Source organism: Ornithorhynchus anatinus, chromosome X1 (assembly GCF_004115215.2).
Source record: "Ornithorhynchus anatinus isolate Pmale09 chromosome X1, mOrnAna1.pri.v4, whole genome shotgun sequence".
NCBI lineage: Eukaryota > Metazoa > Chordata > Mammalia > Monotremata > Ornithorhynchidae > Ornithorhynchus > Ornithorhynchus anatinus.
In genome coordinates, this window is record NC_041749.1 from 28304200 (window position 1) to 28324198 (window position 19999).

Sequence of the window (19999 nt, forward strand, 5' to 3'; positions counted from 1 at the left end):
GAAGAGCATGGGAACGGGAGTCAGGAGATATGGGTTCCATCTGTTTGCTGTATGACTTTGGCCAGGTCACTTAACTGCACCTCAGTTTCCTTATCTGAAAGGAAAATTCAATAAAATTCCCTATCTCCCTATGTATTAGACTCAGTCTCCCTTAGTCTTAGACTGTAAGTCCTGTCTATAAAGTTTCACTGCTTCTCCACCAAGATAAAGGAAACAGAAACATGGAAAATAACATTTAGAACATGCAACTGCAGCTCACATGAAAATCCTTAGGAATTTCTTGCATATCTCCATTGTACATGTGGCTATCTGAGGGCACACTGAAGCTGGGGTTCATGAGAGGTACAAAAAGATTAATTCCTGAATACTGAACTCCAAATTGGGAAAGATTTAAGATGCCATTACCTCCTATTTTCAACCTAATGGGTCAAACCTTTCAAGTTCATTCATGGTGAGATTCCAGGGTGAGGTTTTTCTTCTTGAGCAGCTAGAAGGAAATATGTGTCCTTTCCCTACACCTAATTCCCAAAGACAGACAGACCCCTTAACATGACTGCAGTACCAACGGGATCAAGTCACGAAACAGATTAGGTCTTCACTCATAGACCTGGACCACAGCATCTTGCCATTGCTCACAGTGTATTTACTATTCACTTTTCCAGGACTCTTTGAAAGCATTTTACCTGAGGAAGGAATTGCTTGACATGTCAAAATTTATTCACAACTTTTCTTCTAAAAGGCATACCATCCTACATGACCTCCTCTCACCGACTCATCTCTCATTCTCTATGCAATTAAACTAATAGCACCTTTCCCATAGCCCAGACATGTCATATGCAATGGGAGAATGTCTTGATTTCTGTCTGAGAGAAATATAGCTCCTGGGGCTTTGATTAAGTGGAAAACTAAAATAAGATGTTTCTTCTATACAGTGATCTACCTGCTTCTATATCTGTCCAATGGTAAGAACCAATGTTAGTGGCAGTGCTTTATGTTTGTTCTCAGGCAAACTGCGACATCTACCAATTACCATTTTGGGAGAGCCCTAAACACTTTTTTTTAATGTAGCAGAATTGGCAATAGCTTTGAGGATTGAAGCTAGAGCAAAGGTTTTAAATTTAGATTTGGTTAAACCCTACCCTGGGGATTTTGCAAGCAAGTTTCCTATTGAAGTTAATGAGAATTTTGAGATTGTACATAAGAGGAAAGAGTAGCTCATAAGATTTAAGATCTTTTCAAGTTGACTTATCTGGGTTACCCAGCGTTTGGAATTAGAACTCCTGGGTGCAAATGGTGTAAATTATAATATTCATTACAATGTTTAAAATATCTTAAAATCAGGGACATAATCTTCTAACACTAAATAGCCTCCTTTGCTTCAAAGCTCAATGAAAAGTAATCAAGTCTACTGTTCAAGGTATGATGAATCAGTGAGTGATGGCATGGCTGTGGAGTGGATTTTCTTACTTTCAAACTGAAGGGAGGAGAGGGGAGGAGAGAAACAGTTTTTTTGCAATTAAAACTGTGAGAGCTGAAGGTTGGATCTCAAGTTCAAAATTAATTACGATGCTGTTCACAGAGGCTATTGATAGCAGAACCTGGCACATGTCTCTTTCTGCATATGAGGTACTAATGGTTCAGTTCCCCAACATATTTCACTTGGTTCAGAGTCATAATCTAGGATACAGTGAATTTGTGTTTTCCAGGAAGCTCACTGTCCAATCTATACAATGTCATTAAAATTATGGAAGATTACAACTGGGCTCATTGGACAATTTGAATAAGGTTATTGGCCTCCAACTTTAGATCTTAAGGTGGAAAGACAGCCCAAGGATAGATAAATAAATGGGAGAAGGAGGGTGGAACAAGAATTAAAAATCCATTAGTACATTAAGAGATTAATGCAGTTAATTGCTTTGCTCCATTTTTCATTTCTGGGAGTTGAAAATGAACTTCCCTTTGCTTTTCAAATAACTCTGATTGTGACCCCAGTAGGTGACCTTAATTGCTTTTGTGAGACACGGCTAACTTTAACTGCTTTATCAAATACTTGCTTTTGGAAATGGGCATGTTTGTCCATAATAAAGGATTGATCTAAGGACCAAAGAAATTTCCTTTCAAAATGATGAATTGCATCAGACCTCTGGCTCTTCCATCCCAAAATTCTGTTTCCATGAAAATGGAAGCTTGGGGGAACACTGGTAATTTCCTACCTTAACACCCATCTTCAATATAATAATACATCCCTAACATTCTCTCTAAATATTCATTCTTTTTTTTCCACCAATGATATTTATTGAGCATTTATTCTGAGCATAGCACTGTACTGAGCTTAGAATAGTGCTTGGTACATAGTAAGTGCTTAACAAATACCATCATTATTGTTACTGACTGCTTGGGAAAGTACAGCACAACAGAGTTGGTAAATGTGATCTCTACCCACAAGGAACTTAGAGTCTACAGCTTTCTAACATGTCTAACTTTCCCCGCTTCCTCATTCCTAACTTACCCTGCACTTCAACTCCCATATTCATTCTGTCAAAACATACCAGTTTTTCCTTTACAACATTTCCAGAAGACCATTCCTATCCATATGGCCACCATGCTGGTCCAACACGATATCATTTTCTAGTTTGATTACTGCATCAGCCTCCCTAATATTCCCCCTGCCACCAATTTCTTCCCATACTTAACTCTGGTGCCAGGATTATTTTCCTAAAACATTTTTTTACACACATTTTCCCATGCCTCAAAAGTGTTCAGTAGTTACCCATTCCTCTCTGCGTTCATCAGGACCATAGGGGATGTCAACTCTTTTCTCCTCCTAAATTCCACCTTGCACTCTTGATCCTTTCAAGCTAATATATTCATTGTGCTTTGCTTTTCTCGCTTCCACTTTGATCCTGACACCCTTCCTTCTACCTGAAGTTTTCTCATTCTTCATCTCTAGATGATAGCATCTATAACGATCCCCTAAACTCTTCAAGATTATGTCTCCAGTAGGTTTTCCCCAATTAATGCCCATTCCCCTATTTCATCTGCTTAACTATCATCCATCACCTTGAGTATTCAAAACTCCCCATAGAACTTTTTATCAATACCCTCTTAAACACTCATGTAAATATCCACTTTCTTTCTGCTTCCTATCTGTAAATGAATTTAATGTTGGTCTGCCCTACTAGATTGTAAGCTCCTGTAGGCCTGGGGTCATGTCAGAGATATGGAATTTTACCTGATATTTGTGTTCCCCATGATGTTTACCAGTTCAACAATGAAATGATGATAGGGAAGACCTTAGTGAGATAAAAATGTTTCTTTTGAGGAACAGTCACTCTTTGAAAGAAAATAAAACAGTTTGAAGAAAGTAACAAAGGCTGCATTTGTGTATTTTGCTTTATGGAGCTGAAAATATCTAGTAAATTGATCCTGTGGGAGTAATAAATACACATTACTTTATCTTGTACTTCATGTCCTATACCCCTGAGCCTTGATAGAACAACACTACTTAATAGACTTAAAAAAAGAGTAATTACAGTCATTGGTTGTGTGATTTTTCAGCCCTCCCAGCCCTGCCTGACCTTCTAATTTAGCTCACCGTGTCTAACTAATGCATTTATATTCATCTTTTATGAAGCATGTGTAGTACAAAATTGACTTTGCAGCCTTTAGCAAGCTGTCTTACCAGGTTTAAGATCTGGGTAGTAGTAATTCGGGGAAGATACCCTTGTCTATACATTCCCATATAGATTAATAATATCATGAATCTGTGCTTCTAAACATTTTTACCCTTTAAGAAATATATATTTTTTTTTACTTTAGAGCTTTTATACATTCCATCATTATTTATAGCTAAACAAGCAGGCGAGGATGCAAGTGTTTTTAAAATGATTACTGTTAATGTTTCCACTTGTCAGAAGTGCTTAAATTTCCCTGCACTTTGTCTGAAAACTTAGTACTTTTGCCTTTAAGAATAACACATTTTAAAGATCTTACTAGGCTGATTTGCAAACATTGTTGACAGTTTATGATGAATGATATTGCAAAATTTGCAATATGTTTGTCATTTTTATGCATGTACGTATTAAGGAGCAGATTAAGGATAGAAACTCTGGAAAAAAAAAAAGAAAACCCAAACCTTCAGCTAGTGAGCACACAAAAATCTCACCCATGTTTTCTCATAACTTCCTATTCAGTCTATTCATCCTGTAGAATACAATTGTTCTCTGTGCATTTTCTCTCACCATATGGTATCCTCATTACCATACACTAAGGGTCCATATGGGGAACTTGTGAAGTGAACTGTATTCATTTTAACTGCCAGATGAGCAGCCTTTTGCTTTGCAAGCTTAGCTTAAGTCATCTGCTGTCTTTATGTTGTTATGGCAACACAGTACCAATAAAAAATTCTAATCTACTGTAAGTGCCTTAGATCACAGTATTTTAAATACTTGCTGTGACGGTCCTCTGTAAGGGAGTGCTCCTTCCTTAAGAATGACAAAGGGTTACTGTCAGTTCCAGCAGGTGGCGGTATAGAAATTGTTGTAGTTGTTGGTTTTGTGTGTGTGTGTGTGTGTGTGTGTGTGTGTAGGGTAATAGTGATAGTTGGTGGCCACCTATGAAACTGCACAAAGCCTCAGTGTGAGAGGAGCTGGATAATTCCCCAAACCTTAGTATAAAGTTAATCAGTTATCTTCCTTACCACCCCCAAATACGAGTCATTAAAATAATTGGGGGGGGGGGGAGAGCATTGCCACAAATGTGAGCTCATGTGGTGCTTGGAAAAAGTCAGGCAGCAGCGTCTACTTCATTGGCATTCCAAAGCCTCTCTAACCATGAAGCTGCTTTTTTTTCTGCTCGCCTGAATTACTCATTCAAACACCATGCTAATTAAGAGTACCTAAAAGTAATGGAAGTAGGCAGCAACATCCTTAAATATAAATCATTTTCACCTCCACAGGCCACATGATATGTTGCATCTCTGTCTCTCTATCTGTATTGAAAGTGAATGTTTATAGTCTCAGTTCATCAGTTCACATTAGCCTCATGCTGAATATTTAAACACAGAACAATTTGAACACACCATGAAGGAAGACAGTGACTGCACTTTCATTTGGAACAGCAAGGGCTCATCTAATAATAATTTAGTAAATCAGCCATTTAGTAGCTCAGTTGTACACTGCATTGTGCCAAATATTATTCCATTCAACTGTACACTTGCAAAATTGAAATTCAGACTGTAGTCTCACAGCACTCTTGTTCATTGGTGGAATGAGACAGAAAGTCACCCGCCTAAAAGATCATTTCTGTTTCAGGATCTATCATAAGTGTGTAACAGTGGTGAAATAAACACAAATCACTTGTATATAGTATCTTCTAATTATGCTTAAGTCTTTATTCAAAACCTATCAGGAATCTGACATTCACAGAAATATCAATGAGGATAAAAATATGAGTAACAGTTGCATAATGATGTGGTTGACTAGTGGACATAGGCACAATTGCTCTTGTTAGGAACTAGATGTATCAAAAACTATCCAGTGGCTAACACCTCTCCTAGGCACTTCCTCCCTAGAAATAAGCCATTATTCCCTTTTTCTTTGAATGTTTTATTTTGAGGCACATAGGTAGATAGGTAGTTTAGATCTAAACAAGAAAGCACACACATGTGGAAAATCCAATTTGAAACCAGCTATAAACTTACAAACCAGAATTAGTTTTTCCCATGTTTTCATAGTACAAAATTAGGTGGCTCCCCAAAGCACAGTTACATGGAATAGTAAGAAAAGAGAACTAGATGAAATGAGAGCAGATATTTTGCTGAGTACTAGTGAAGGTTGTTTTCTAAGGTGAATGGCAATTTTAATGTGTAAAGTCTGGTTGAGGGGCTCTCGCTGCTTAGCACGGGATGTATAGCACTGTGCCGAATTGGACATTCATAGTTGATGTATATCTTTTAGTTGAGAATTTAAAGGAATTGAGATCCTTGGAGGATGAGTCATGTGTATTTTTAACTCATTAGTTCAGTGCACTAGTCAAGGAAATAAAAGTTCTATTACCCCAATTGGAGAGATGAAGAAAATGAAGCATGGAGAAAGGGTAAATGACCCTTAACCAAAGTTCACAGCCTTAGGCCCAAGATAGCACAAATCTCAAGCCAAGTGCCATTACAGATGGAGACAAGGAGGCTAAGAAGTAAGAAGCAGATAGGCATCTGGCTTTTAGGTCTCCAAGATTTCCAAAGAAGGGACTTGCCTGTTCCCTTTTCCGTGTCACCTGATCCCATTTAGGAGAGATTCCTGGAAAAGGAAAACAATTCCAGTATAACAACTTCTCAAGAATACCTGGTTTCAGGGTGTAGACCTAACTGCTGACACTTAAAAATGGAGTGTTTTGGTAAAATGATGAAGCAGTAATGTTTCTTTTATGAGATCTCCTTGCAGAAAGGGAAAGCTTGGCACCACTTGGAGATCAAGCTTGGTGATCCATCATAGTAAAGTCAGCTGTCCCAGCCAGCTTCTCAGAGGTCACTCGATCGAACTAACAGCTCTTACAACTATATTATTGCTTACGGAACAGTAATTGAGGCACCATGGATAAAAATTACCTGGTCTAATAGGCAGTGAACAATTTTCACTCAATAAAATTATAAGCCAAATCATTCATTTCATAACACTTGGACTAATTTATTTGTTGACCTTTTAATATCCATAGCTCTTCAGCAGTATTAACTGCAACTTAGACAAAATCTCTTGTTCATTTTACTTTCATTGATTTTTTTTTTTCCATTGAGGCAATAACAGCTGTTTGAGAACAGCCTTTTCTTTCCATTGTAAAAGTCAATCATGTAAGTTAGTATGTCTTATGTTGATAGAACTACTTTATCTTACTACCTGCTCCAAGTCTGATACAGATAATCTCATGATGTCTTTGTAAACCAGGCTAAACCTTCCCCTGCTGTAGGTGTTAGTACTGATTCATGTTCAGAATTGATCTACTAATAGGTGAAGGAAGGACAGTAATCTCAAAACAGCTCATAAAAGTAAGTGGAGAAATTTCAGTTCTTCCTTTATTTGTCTTCATTTTGGTAGATTGGGCTCTCTTCCTACAGATATTAAGATTATGGTGAGGAGTTGTTTTTATAAGGGAATGAATGAATGAATAGGAAAGAGGTTTACCACTATTCATTCAATCGTATTTATTGAGCGCTTATTGTGTGCAAGCACTCTACTAAGCGCTTGGAATGTACAATTTGGCAACAGAGAGAGACAATCCCTGCCCAGCAACGGGCTCACAGGGAGAGACAGCAAAACACCACTATGTCATGACACCACGGCATAGCATGGAACCACCATGGCAGTGTTCCCATGAAGTGAGGGAAGACTACATGGAACACTAAAATGTTTTGCATTCAGAGTTACGAAATATAATTGTCCAACAGTTAACATTTTACTGTCTCCTGCACCTTAATTTCTGCTCATCCTTTTCATTTAGTCTGAGGTAGTCCTGAGTTGAGTGCCTCTTTCAAGAGAAACATTCTTAATTATGTCAGTGATAAAATGAAAGTGACTGAACTGAATGTAGAGGTTATGCTTGAATAATGTTTTAAATATGATTCTGAAATATAACACTTCAGATGAGCTCTATTTTGCAAGTTCTGTGCACTCAGCATACTGAGAATTTAGGGAATTCTTGTACAAATCACAAGCTTAACGTTAAGTTTTGTTTTGTTTTTCTTCCTTCCTTCTCCCAAGTCCCTCGTTAAACACAAGTGTACCTTTTAAGTGGGAAGTTTCCACTCTGTGGTGTTCTGTCACGCACTGTCTATGACCCTGGGGAAAAGTAAAGGTGAGGTAGAGAGTGTATACTTTTTAACCTCCTTAACAACCTGAGGAAGCACTCAAGGTGCCTCTCAAGCACGTATGAATAAAGAAATGAAATTGAAGTCAAGAATACAAAAATCTCCTCAAAAAAAAAAAAATCATTTTAAACTTAGGGCTTGAAATTCACTTAATGGTATTATGGTATTATGGAATAATTATGGTATTTGTTAAGCACTTAACTATGTGCCGGGCATTATACTAATCACTGGGGTAGATGCAAGCATATCAGGTTGGACACAGTCCCTGTCCCACTTGGGGTTCACATCTCAATCCCCATTTTACAGATGAGGGAACTGAGGTCCAGAGAAGTGAAGTGTTTTGCCCATGGTCACAAAACTGACAAGTGGCAGAGCTGGGATTAGAACCCATGACCTTCTGACTCAAAGGCACATGCTATATCCACTACACCATGCTGCTTCCAGGATCAAATATGTGCATCTTTCTGTTGATGAAAGCTCAGAGAGCAGCTCCTTCTGTCCAAAAAGTCAGAGAGCTGACTTTTTATTACTCTTTTCCCTGCATTTGGGTAGTCCAGGTAAAGAGTAGGGGCAGAAATGCATGAAGAGCAGAAAAGGTCAAAGGGCCAAAGAGCACCAGCTCACATCTCTTTCCCTGGGATAGAATAGTTATTGAGAAACCTTAGTGTCATTTCAAATTGGTTTAACCAAAACCAGGAAGAAAGTAATGACAACAAGTAAGGTCAGGCATAAAGATAAGCAATATGCCCCAATGCAGCCTCATAAATAAATAACAAAAATCAGCCTATATATGTTTATCATTAGCTCCTTCTCAGGCACTCAGGGCACATTAGAGGTTAAGTAAAATTAACTTGAGTTTCTATATATGTTTTCAGAAGTGGAATTCTGTTGCGAAAAGATCAACCCAAAATCTGGTCTAAGGCAGTACCTTAGCATTCATATAAAGTCTCATCATAAGGATTTAAGGAATGTTATTACTGGGTCAAACAATTCTCTATCTAGGGTAGTATTTTGTCTAAAACTCTAGCAACAGGGTGTTTGGAATAACCACATGATGGTTGCCTTCCTTGATATCCAGTCTAATGTTTAGGGATGTATCATCTAATATCCTTAACCTTTTCCTCTATATCCCTAATACATCCCCTGTGACTCATTATGGATCTCCCATCCATGAATATATCCAAACCCATCTTGAATCTGTCAATATTTTCACCCTGAATAACTTCCTGTAGTAATGAATTCAATATGCCTACCACCTGCTATGTGAAGCTATGTTTTCTTTTATTGGTTTTGATAACTTCCATCTTGTGTTTGAGTCCTTTACCAGTAGCACACTACAACATTGTTCTTGAAGAAAGTGGAGACAAGATTCTCCTAAGAACAGTGCTTTCTTTCTATTTCTCAATGACTGATGGAAACTGATAGGGAGCTTGGGAAGGGCAAAGGCAGGGAATAATAATAACAATTATGGTATTTCTCAAGTGCTTAGTTGTTGTTGTCAAGCACTGTGGTAAATCCAAGGTAAGCAGGTTGTCCCATGAGGGGCTCACAGTCTAAATCCCCATTTTGCCGATGAGGTAACCAAATCACAGAGAAGTTAAGTGGCTTGCCCAAGGTCACATAGCAGACAAGCACAGCAGAGCCAGGTTAGAACCCGTATCATTTGACTCCCAAGCCTGTGCTCTTTCCACTAAGGCACACTGCAACTAGTTTTGTCTTGTGCTGTCGAGTTGTCTCCAACCCATAGTGAAATCATGGTCAGAAATCATGGACAGAACACCCTACCTCCACCTGCAATCGTTCTGGTAGTGTATCCATAGAGTTTTCTTGGAAAAAATACAGAAGTGGTTTACCATTGCCTCCTTCCACGCAGTAAACCTGAGTCTCTGCCCTCAACTCTCTCTCATGCCACTGATGCCCAGAACAGGGAGGTTTTAATTGTAGCAGATTGCCTTCCACTTGCTAGCCACTAGCTAAGCTAGGAATGGAATGGGTATGCCTCTACTTGACTCTCTCTCTCTCTGTCATAGTCGAGAATGGTAGAGTACTGGAAACTCTGCAGATGCAACCCAGAGAGGGGAAGGAGGTAATATCCATCAGTAATAATACTAGTAGTTATAAGACCAAAGAGGGGAACTGGAAAGGTATACTGGTGGTAGCTCACTGACCTTTCCCTTAGTCTTAATATTGACTCTCCTGCCTGTCTCCTTTGTTGCATATCACCTCCTCCAATGACGGAGGTACTATAATTCCATTTGCTACAGTTCCTGAAAAGAAAAATTCCTTTATCCATATTTCCCTCTTTAATTTGCTTTCCCTCCCATTCTTTATTATTCCCACTGAATGCAAATTTGTTTCCTAGTAGTTCCTCTGTCTTTGCTCAAAAATGATGATTTTTGTAAAAACATATGAGAAACAGCTGGGCTTAGTGAATAGAGCATGGACCTGGAGTAAAAAGGACCTGGGTTCTAAGCCCTGCTCCTCCAATTGTTTGCTATGTGAACTTGGGCAAGTTTCTTCACTTCTCTGTGCCTCAGTTACCTCATCTGTAAATTGGGGATTAAGATTGCGATCCCCATGTGGGACAGGGACTGTTTCTGACCCAATTTCCTTGTATCCACTCCAGTGCTTAGTACAGTGCCAGGCACATAGTAAGTGCTTAACAAATACCACAATTATTATTATTACTATTATTTTTATGTGACACCATAAAATGCTTATAATGGGGATAAAAGTCATTTTTTCAAAACGAGTTGGACACACCCCAGGTAAGAGAATGACTTTTGTTGCTGTCTGGACTATTATGACAGCGAATAATAGCTAATCAAGAGAAAACATTGACTTGCTCAACTTTTATAATCTCAGACAACGTAGGCTTCAACTTGTCTTGGGGTCACCTGTCCTAGGTATATGAACTCATTATCTGTATATTGACTTAATATACAACTAATAGAAATTATTATTGTTATAATTGTTATTAATAATGATAAAACCAAATGTCAGTTTGGGGAATGAGGCAATTCTGACCAGTACCATCTTTGAGAACCCTTTCTGAAGAAGATGGATGCTCGTAATCAGAATTTGTAATCCACAAAGAAGTATAATGTCAGACTTTAGGTAGAGCAATAGCCTTTCAAGAGCCAATATATGAGCCTGTCAGTGGTCCTAAGAGCACAGTCAGTACATGGCTGACATATAGCATGGAACAACCTCATTTCACTAAGAATCTGAAAATAGTGATGCTGCTTTCACCAAGCATGATTCATTATACTAATCACAAAATTAAATGCAGGCCTGGGTCAGCAAAAGTTGGGAGCCTTATTCATCAAAAGGTGGCATAAAATGTAGTCATGATGATCAAATTTGATCCTAGATAATTTACATATTGGATTTTTTTCCTGAGGTCAAATGGATCAAGAGTTAACAGCACAAGCAACAAGAAAATTTCACTCTCTGCACCTGCATCAATAACTGATCATGTTGCAAATATAATAGTCACTGTAACAGTGGTTCTGAATACTAGGCTTATGGACCATCTTGGGCTACCATAAAATTTTCCTGGAGGCAGTTTGGACTGTGTAATTGCATGGAGTGGAAATAAATAACTTACTTCTCCAGCTAATCTCCATACAGCGTTTATGGTTCCTTCCATTTTAGTGGTATGTAATAATAATAATTCTTGTATTTAAGTGCTTACTGTGTGCCAGGCACTGTGCTAAGTACTGGGGTGGACACGAGCAAATTAGGTTGGGACAGTCCCTGTCCCACATGGATCTCACAGTCTCAACCCCATTTTACAGATAAGGTAACTTAGGCAGAGAGAAGTGAAGTGATTTGCCTGAGGTCAAACAGCAGACAAGAGGCAGAGCTGGTTTTAGAACCCGTAACATTCTATGTATAATAACTGGAGTATTGAGTCCTAGAAATGAAAATACTTTATATTCTAAAAAAATCAGCATCAAGGATAGAAAAATAAAACTAATGTAAAAACTGTCAAAAAATGTTCATATTTCTCTGCTCTGCTTTTGATAAGAGATCAAAAGTAATGGTCATTTATTGACTATATTGTTAAAATAAATTTGTAGCAAGTGCTCAGTTTTATATACTTATCCTGTAAAATGAAGTGAGTCCAAATCATAGTACAGGGCTTGCATGTAGTAGAGGCATTTTCAAAATGATAAATAGAATTATTTTTCTGTAAATAGGGTTAACGTTTGTTTATTTTCAATAGGAGGTAAAGGACATGACCAAGGTCATTATTGAAGACTGTAAGCTCTTTGTGAGCAGGGATCAACTCTACCAACTCTATTGTATTGTACTTTCCCACGTGCTTAGTGCAGTGTTCTGCATATAGTAAATGCTCAGTAAATACCATTGATTGATTGATTGTGGCTGAACATGTAGATGGGGAATGAGCTTTGACTCCCTGGATCACTTCAATATTTGATGTACAGTATTACAATTTTCCTCTTCAACAAAAAGGGGAAATGCTGATTTTTTAAAAAACATTTACATCCAGGGAAAGGATTAATTATTTTAACAAAATCTAATCTCTACTTATATACTTTGAACTGAATTATGGGAACATTTTAATCTTATTATAAGAAAAAGATACTTTTATAAACAAATAAATGCCAAATTAGATATTAGCTTTAGTTATCTTTATCTTTTAGAAATACTGAAACTGTATATTTGCATAAAGGATATTTTATTATGCCCTGTAGCTACTCAGAAGAGGGGGTTACGAATAATTTCAGAATCAAAAGATTGTATGAGACACCCAGTCCTCTTCTTCTGGAAGGTTTCTTCTTTAGTATCTTGGGCTTAATCATTTTTCCAGTGTGCAATTACAGATTTTTTCAAATTACCATATAAAACTACAAAAAAATTACACTTGTGGCCATTCTGGTGATAATACACAGTATCAATTTGATTTTAAGAGGCATATATCTTTTATATTACCTGTCATTTTTATAATACCTTTTACAAATTTAATCAATACATTTTAACATTCTATATACTTTAAGTGCAATATACAATAAATATTCAAGTTTCATCTTAAACATGCCTTAGCCTTTAAATTGTTAAAACTGCAGTGCCCTTTCAATCTACTTACATAATGTCATAAAATATACATTTCAAGGTAAATGAAGTCAGCTACTTCAATTTAGTCTCTCAAACTGGTAGTAAATGAGAGGTTAACACTATGGTGCCAAACCCATTATTGAGTAAATTTAGCACCTTGGACAGCTCTGTAAAATCTTTATTGCTTTCCTGACCTGCTCGTCATGTTCTGTCTGTGTGTTCAGTGGCTCTCAGCTCTGATTGAAAGGCAATATATTAGATCCCGAACACAAACACGCTCGGGGGCTAGTTCACGGGGAGCATAATGACATGGAGGTGAGAGCAATTTTCTGGTCGCCGCCATCCAAGCCCTTTTTAAGGCCCATTGCTCTAACTCATAGAGGACGTAGAGACTCCTCTCTCCTTTCTATTTGCAGACAAAACTAATATCAAGAGAATAATTGAGGGGAATAGGAAACTGATTTAAACACCCTAAAATTCAAAAGTTGTTATTTCCCCTGAAGAGTCACTTAAAAATTACCGCGGTAGCATTTCAAGATCTGGCTTTCTGTAAGAGATTTAGCATCGTTATGCTTGAAGGGGTTTGGGATATAGACTGTGCTTTTAAGTGAGCTGGGGGTGAGGTATGACTTGAATGGAAAGGGAGCCTTAGTGTTTTGAGCACAGAAGGCTTTCATTGTGTGAAAACTCAAAGTATGAAGTTATTTTGTCCGACTCTCATCAAGGAGTCGAAATAGACTAATGTTTTGTTACCAATACGGTAATTCCATAGGCATATAGTGTTTAGTCTGTCTATACCATAGTAAATTATTCACTCCTATTGTCCAACACAAAAACGCAAATTCCCTTTCTATTTACCTTTTAAAAAAAGGTTCAAATTATATAATGCATTTCATCTCATGTGTGAAAAATAACTGTACAGTGTGTGTTCAGGTGTGTTCAGCATCTTGAGGCAAGCATAAATGTTTTTGAAAGTTCAAAAAAATTCCATCTCATTTTTGAATTTAGGACATTATATATGTCATAAGTAGTTACTCCAGTATGACAACTATTTTGTCTCATATTATAGGGAATTTAAAATTGAAAAAAAAATGCTAATATATATCTAAAAGCTTGTCATTTTAAGAGTTGCTCGAGGATTTTTGAAGAGGCTATGGTGACAGCAAAATGAATGCAATTATATCTCTATTTCTGATCAGAGTCTGCAGTATATGAAAATTGAGCATCACTACTCTTTTGGTTTTAAAATGCCTATTGTATAAAATATTTAAAGTTAAAACTTTTTAACTTTACACATGCTATAAACCCAGAACATTTTTTATTGTAAAGCACATTAAATGATCATTCTACGTCTTTGGATCTTTGTATTCGTGGGTAGGTACACATCTTTTCCACAGTAGAGAATTGCTGTAGTTAGCTTCAAGGGTCAGTGCAAATTTATAGCATATTTAGAAAATATGAGGAATGTGATTGATCCCAGTTCAGGTTTTGATTCTGCCTATTCCAGTTCTCTCATTTTGATTTTATTGTAGAATAGAAATAAAATAGTTCTACCCAGATGTCACAATGACTAATTCTAGGCCAAAAAAACCAAGATAAAATGCAAAAAATAATGTTTTCTTAATATATATATGGGGATCACTTAGACTGTGAGCTCCATGTGGGATAGGGGCCGTTTCTGACCTAACTTAACCTACCCACGCCTAGAACAGTGCTTGACACATAGTAAGGGCTTAACAGCTACTATATATATATATTATATTGTATATATAGTATATGCTTATATATAATAATAATGATGTTGGGATTTGTTAAGCACTTACTATGTGCAGAGCACTGTTCTAAGCACTGGAGTAGACACAGGGGAATCAGGTTGTCCCACGTGGGCCTCCCAGTCTTAATCCCCATTTTACAGATGAGGGAACTGAGGCACAGAGAAGTGAAGTGACTTGCCCATAGTCACACAGCTGACAAGTGGCAGAGCTGGGATTCGAACTAATGACCTCTGACTCCAAAGCCCGGGCTCTTTCCACTGAGCCATGCTGCTTATAGCTAAGTGCAGAGAGAAACACAACTAGGTTGGAAATAAATAAGCAGATCAAGTAAATAAAACAATAATGAAACTGAAGGTATTACAAAAGATTCAGGATGAGACTTGAAAGTTGATATGAAGAAAATTACAGATAATGCATTTTCCCAAAGAATGTCTGGAAGAAGCTCACTCCATTCCATCCATCGTTATGGGGATTTGCTGTAGAAAATAGATTTCATAGTTCTGATATATAAGGGAGATAAACAAAAGTTTAGTGCTACATATTTCCAGCAGCCTAAGATTGATTGGAAATTTCTTGAATATGACCTGCTTGATAAGGTCGTGTTTCCTGGAATAAGCAATTAAGTCCAAAATAAACACATTTTAGGGATTCATAACATGCACTGAATGACATTGATTGGAGTAATGTAGTAAATGACCTCAAATTGTATTCTACAATAAATGTATGAGTGCTTTATAGTGCAGAAGGCAGACAATCGAGTGATGTGTTTTATCTTGGAGCACCAATGACTCTCACCTTTTGACTTGATTAAGCATGTATGTGAACAGGATAAACTACTGATTTAATATAATTCAGGGTTTCTCAATGTGGTTGCTTTTAAATGGAATAAGACCAGATAAGATATTAATGGTCTCTTTGGTATTTTATCTCTTTCACTCAGAGGAACAAACCTGTCTTTTTTCTTTTGGCAGGAAGTAATACTTAAAAGAGCTGCTGACTTGGTGGAAGCACTGTATGGTATGCCACATAATAATCAGGTAAGTGATTTAAAAATATTTGGCTTTATACCAAGAGACGTTTAGGAGGGAGAATATTTGTTCATTACTATAGTAGGAAAGTCTCAAAAAATAACAAATGTATAAGCTTACATAGTTTCAACAGGCAAAAAAAGGTTCAGGACTAGTCTGCTTTTCTCTCCACTCTTGGCAAATTATTTCCTTAATGCACAAGACTGAATTTATTTGAAAACTTTTGTAAAATGCTTCATAATTGAAGGATTGGATTGATTTCTGCTTGGTTTTATTTTACCTATTTTTGTTTCCAAGCATATTTGAAAACAGTTTTAGAGGCACTGAGAATTTATAGGGCTTTCATAATGTGTTTAATGATGTAGTGGATATCTGATGATAAAGGCATCCCATTCTGAATTAATCAAATAGGGCAATATTTGGGAAACTTATCAGTCCAATTCTCCTGTCCAAAATACATTTTCACCATGAACAGAAACAGCATTAATACTCTTTTCTTGTACCTTGCTTCAGTATTCAAGATCTAGAAAGTGAAGAAATGATAGAGTAGATAGAGGTAAGGTCTCCTGGGACTAGCACAAGACCTTCCAGGAGTCATCCACAATGGGCAATTTCCTGCCCTTAACCTTAGTAGAGACAAGCAGTCACTTTTCATTAGTCACCGTCTTTGCAGCCCTTTTCCAATATCTGTGAACACAGTTATGCCAAGTGTGTAGGGCAGGGGCTGGCTCTTTCCCCACATAAACTACCCAACAGTGTTTAGGTAATGCAAGGAAGAGTGAATGTGGTTGGTGGCAGAAAGGGAATGTGCACTGTTGGGGTTGATGGCAGGCCAACATTGCTTCCTTTCCTTAATGAGCATCTGTCTTCCTTTATGGTTGTGGCCACTGGAAAATTGTCAGGTGGGAAAGGAACAAGATGAAGATAACATAGGAGGGAAAGTTTTCTCTCAGAGTTAGGAGGGCTAGTCTTGTCCCTGACTGGAAATAGTCAAGCCTGTATGTCTTAAAGGGGGGAAAACTGCAGTGCTAACCCAGAGAAATCACTTTATCTTCTTTTATCTTTCAGGAAATAATCCTGAAGAGAGCAGCAGACATTGCAGAGGCACTGTACAGCGTTCCTCGTAATCACAACCAGCTCCCTGCACTTGCTAACACTTCTGTCCATGCAGGAATGATGGGAGTTAATTCATTTAGTGGGCAACTGGCAGTGAATGTCTCAGAAGCCTCACAGGCCACCAATCAGGGTCAGGAAATGATTTTCTCTCTTTGTTTTGAAGCATAAAATATTGTTTTCAGTTAGAATGCATTTTCTTACGAGAGATTATGTGCTTTATTGTGTCAGGTTCCCTTTTAGAATTTAGCTTACAGTTTCTACCACCATTTGGTGTAGGTACAGTGGCAATTAAAGGATGCATTACCAATACAGACATTTAGCTTAATGAAATAAGGATGGTAGAGTGAAAAAAACAGCAGTGGGATTCTGCTGGGAAGAGTTACATCCGTTATTTTCCATATTATGAGTCTTTTGACTGCACTTATATCCTTTTTGAGTATTTTCCTTTTACAGACTAATAAATGATATGATAGACCCATTTTCTAGTTCTACAAAGTATTGTCCTCCTATGGATATTTCCTACTTTTCCAGGATCTAGGTCATACACAATGGGGAAAATCTTAGGAAAACTCGGTTTGCCTGAACGTATGCCTCCTTTCTCCCTTCAACAGGTTTTACACGCAACTCAAGCAGTGTATCACCTCATGGGTACGTGCCAAGCACCACCCCACAGCAGACCAACTACAACTCTGTCACAACAAGCATGAATGGATATGGGAATGCTGGAATGTCAAATTTAGGTGGTTCTCCAACCTTCCTAAATGGATCTGCTGCCAATTCCCCCTATGCCAGTGAGTAGTATTGTTCTCTATTGTTTCACATTTTCATTGAGAACCAATCAGTTAGTTGTTCACTCAAAATTTAGTTTCTCTTTGAGAAACCCAAGATAGAACTTGAATGTTGCAATCCTCTCCAAAGCATTTACTGTTGGAACACTTTTACAGACAGGCTGCCTTTCCTATTCTGCACATGGAGAGGTGCATTTCATTGCCTGTTGGGGAAAAGACCATGCTTTCTAATTCTATTGTATTTTCTTACACAGGAGATGCTCAAAAGGTAATGTTGATAGACAAAGCTTCCAGTGATTGTATCAGTCCTTTCAGCTTATCTGTAAACATCACATTTGTGGAAGAAAGTCGACTCTATATTCCATTAGTTTTTGGGTTTTTTGACACAATTCCAGGATTATCCCTGACAATATTGAAAATTCTCTTGAATTTAGTAATAAAGTTTTGAGCATCTGAGAGCACTTTTAACCAGTTTGTAACTTTATTATAATGCTTTCTATGGGTAAAATTGTCAAGTGCCCAAGGGTGGGCATGCCGACATAATCCTGGAATGAACACCGTATTATAAAGCCAAAGAACATATTGACACCAAACCGTTGATACTTAGGACTTACTAGCTGCCCACAAGAGGCTGTTTCAGTGCCTTTCGAATAATTGTCTCCACTAAAGCTCTTCTCTGCTCAAGTGACTCCTTTACTACTCTGGTCACAAACCTTAAAATTTTTAAATCAAATGTATATGATGGCCTAGAAATATTTGGAAAACAACATTTAAAATACCACAGAAATAGGAATACATTCCTATTTCACAATTTTCTCCTGAATCCTCATTATTCATTTTGATTTTGATCCGTCAAAATGTTGTCTCTAGCTTATCTATTCTTTCTCTGATGCCTAATCCATTCAATCAGAAAATGTTTCAATCATGACCTGAAAATTAAAAGGTGGCATTCTTAATTAAATCAATAAACTAATTGCTGTATAGTAGCAATTCAATTTAGGTGCTTTGATTGCTCTGCCTTAACAACTACTTCAGATACCAAGTGACTTCAGCCTAAGATTGTATCTGTCAGACTGTGAAACTTTGAACATTTAATTTCCATTAATTGATTTCCTCAGTGTTCACAAATATGGTATCAGTTTCTCAAATAAGTACTCAAGTAGGATGATTTTTATCTGCATATATGCAAATAAAATAGCACAAAGCCCAACTGATTTGAATTTTTCCTCTACAGTGTTTAATTATTCATAAACCACTCATGTCTAAAAATTCCAAACAAGATAAAAAAAGTGAAATGTTCTACTTGTGAATAATTTTTCCCACTCTGGCAGTTTACAATCAATAATAGTACTATAATAAATGAAACTACTTGACTATATCTTACTCGCCCAAACCCAAAGCTTTCCTCCACAAAATATACATGATGGCCAGTATATGCCAAAGAGATTAATTGCCTTCCACACTGAAACAGCAGGATTTCAAGCCTAAGTACATTTAAAAAAAAAATCAACCCTCCTGTGCAGGTGTTTTGCAATTTAAATAGGTGTTATTATTGAGTGTAGGTTTAACATTTACAGATCCTAAGAGAGGTATAAAAACATTGCCCTCATTAGAGGAAAAGTATAATCTAAAAAATAATTTAGAAAAATTCTTAAGACCATATTGTTTTGCACTGGTGGTTCCTATTCGATCTAGAGTGACAATTTAGGACCTCAGGCCATCCAAACCAATGATCAAATGCCTCACATGCTTTTCTCTATCAAACCCCATTTCGACTGCCCTGTTGTTCATGATTTAGTGCTTCAGAAAAGAGCTAGAGAAGGGAGTCATTCCCCCAGCAGAGAACAAACCAACTTGGATATGGGAACCACAGAGATGCACTACCTGATCTAAAGAAGACAGCAGTAACTGATGTCAAAGGATTAAAGCAAGAAATATTAGAGATCTTAAATCACCTGAGCATCTGGTCAGCCTAACCATTGTTGCTATCAATGCACAGACAGAGATTCATTTGTAACATTTGAGCAATTTATACAGTTAAGATCTTACAGCTCTGCTAAGGTTCCCAGATGTTTTGTTGTCTAATATTACTACTTTCAGGGCTCACCTTCTTGCTCCCCATCCCAGATTACAGGAAAAAAGAAAACTGCCTCCGCCAGATGGCTTCATGCAGTCTCCCTCACCATTAACAGCATTTTTGATCAACAGCTGCATTTATTGAGTTCCGACTGGTTGGCGAGCATGGAACTGGGTGCTCAGGAACATGCAACCAATCAGTAAAGCAGTCGTATTTATTGAGCCCTTTCTATGTGTGAAGCACTGTATTAAGCAATTGAGAGTACGATGCAA

At 37.4% G+C, this 19999-nt stretch overlaps 1 protein-coding gene and 1 long non-coding RNA gene across 2 annotated transcripts in view; one reads left to right on the forward strand and one right to left on the reverse strand.

Annotated features, from left to right (window-relative positions):
• The window catches only part of EBF1 (EBF transcription factor 1), a 346244-nt gene that overhangs the window by 315958 nt on the left and 10287 nt on the right, over positions 1-19999 (forward strand). Inside the window, 3 exon segments of the mRNA XM_029051049.2 lie at positions 15690-15755; positions 16815-16992; positions 17474-17653. Coding sequence (XP_028906882.1) covers positions 15690-15755; positions 16815-16992; positions 17474-17653 — 424 coding nt within the window.
• Positions 1-19999, reverse strand: part of LOC114806479 — a 206449-nt gene that overhangs the window by 94653 nt on the left and 91797 nt on the right. The gene's annotated exons all lie outside the window — the stretch shown is intronic.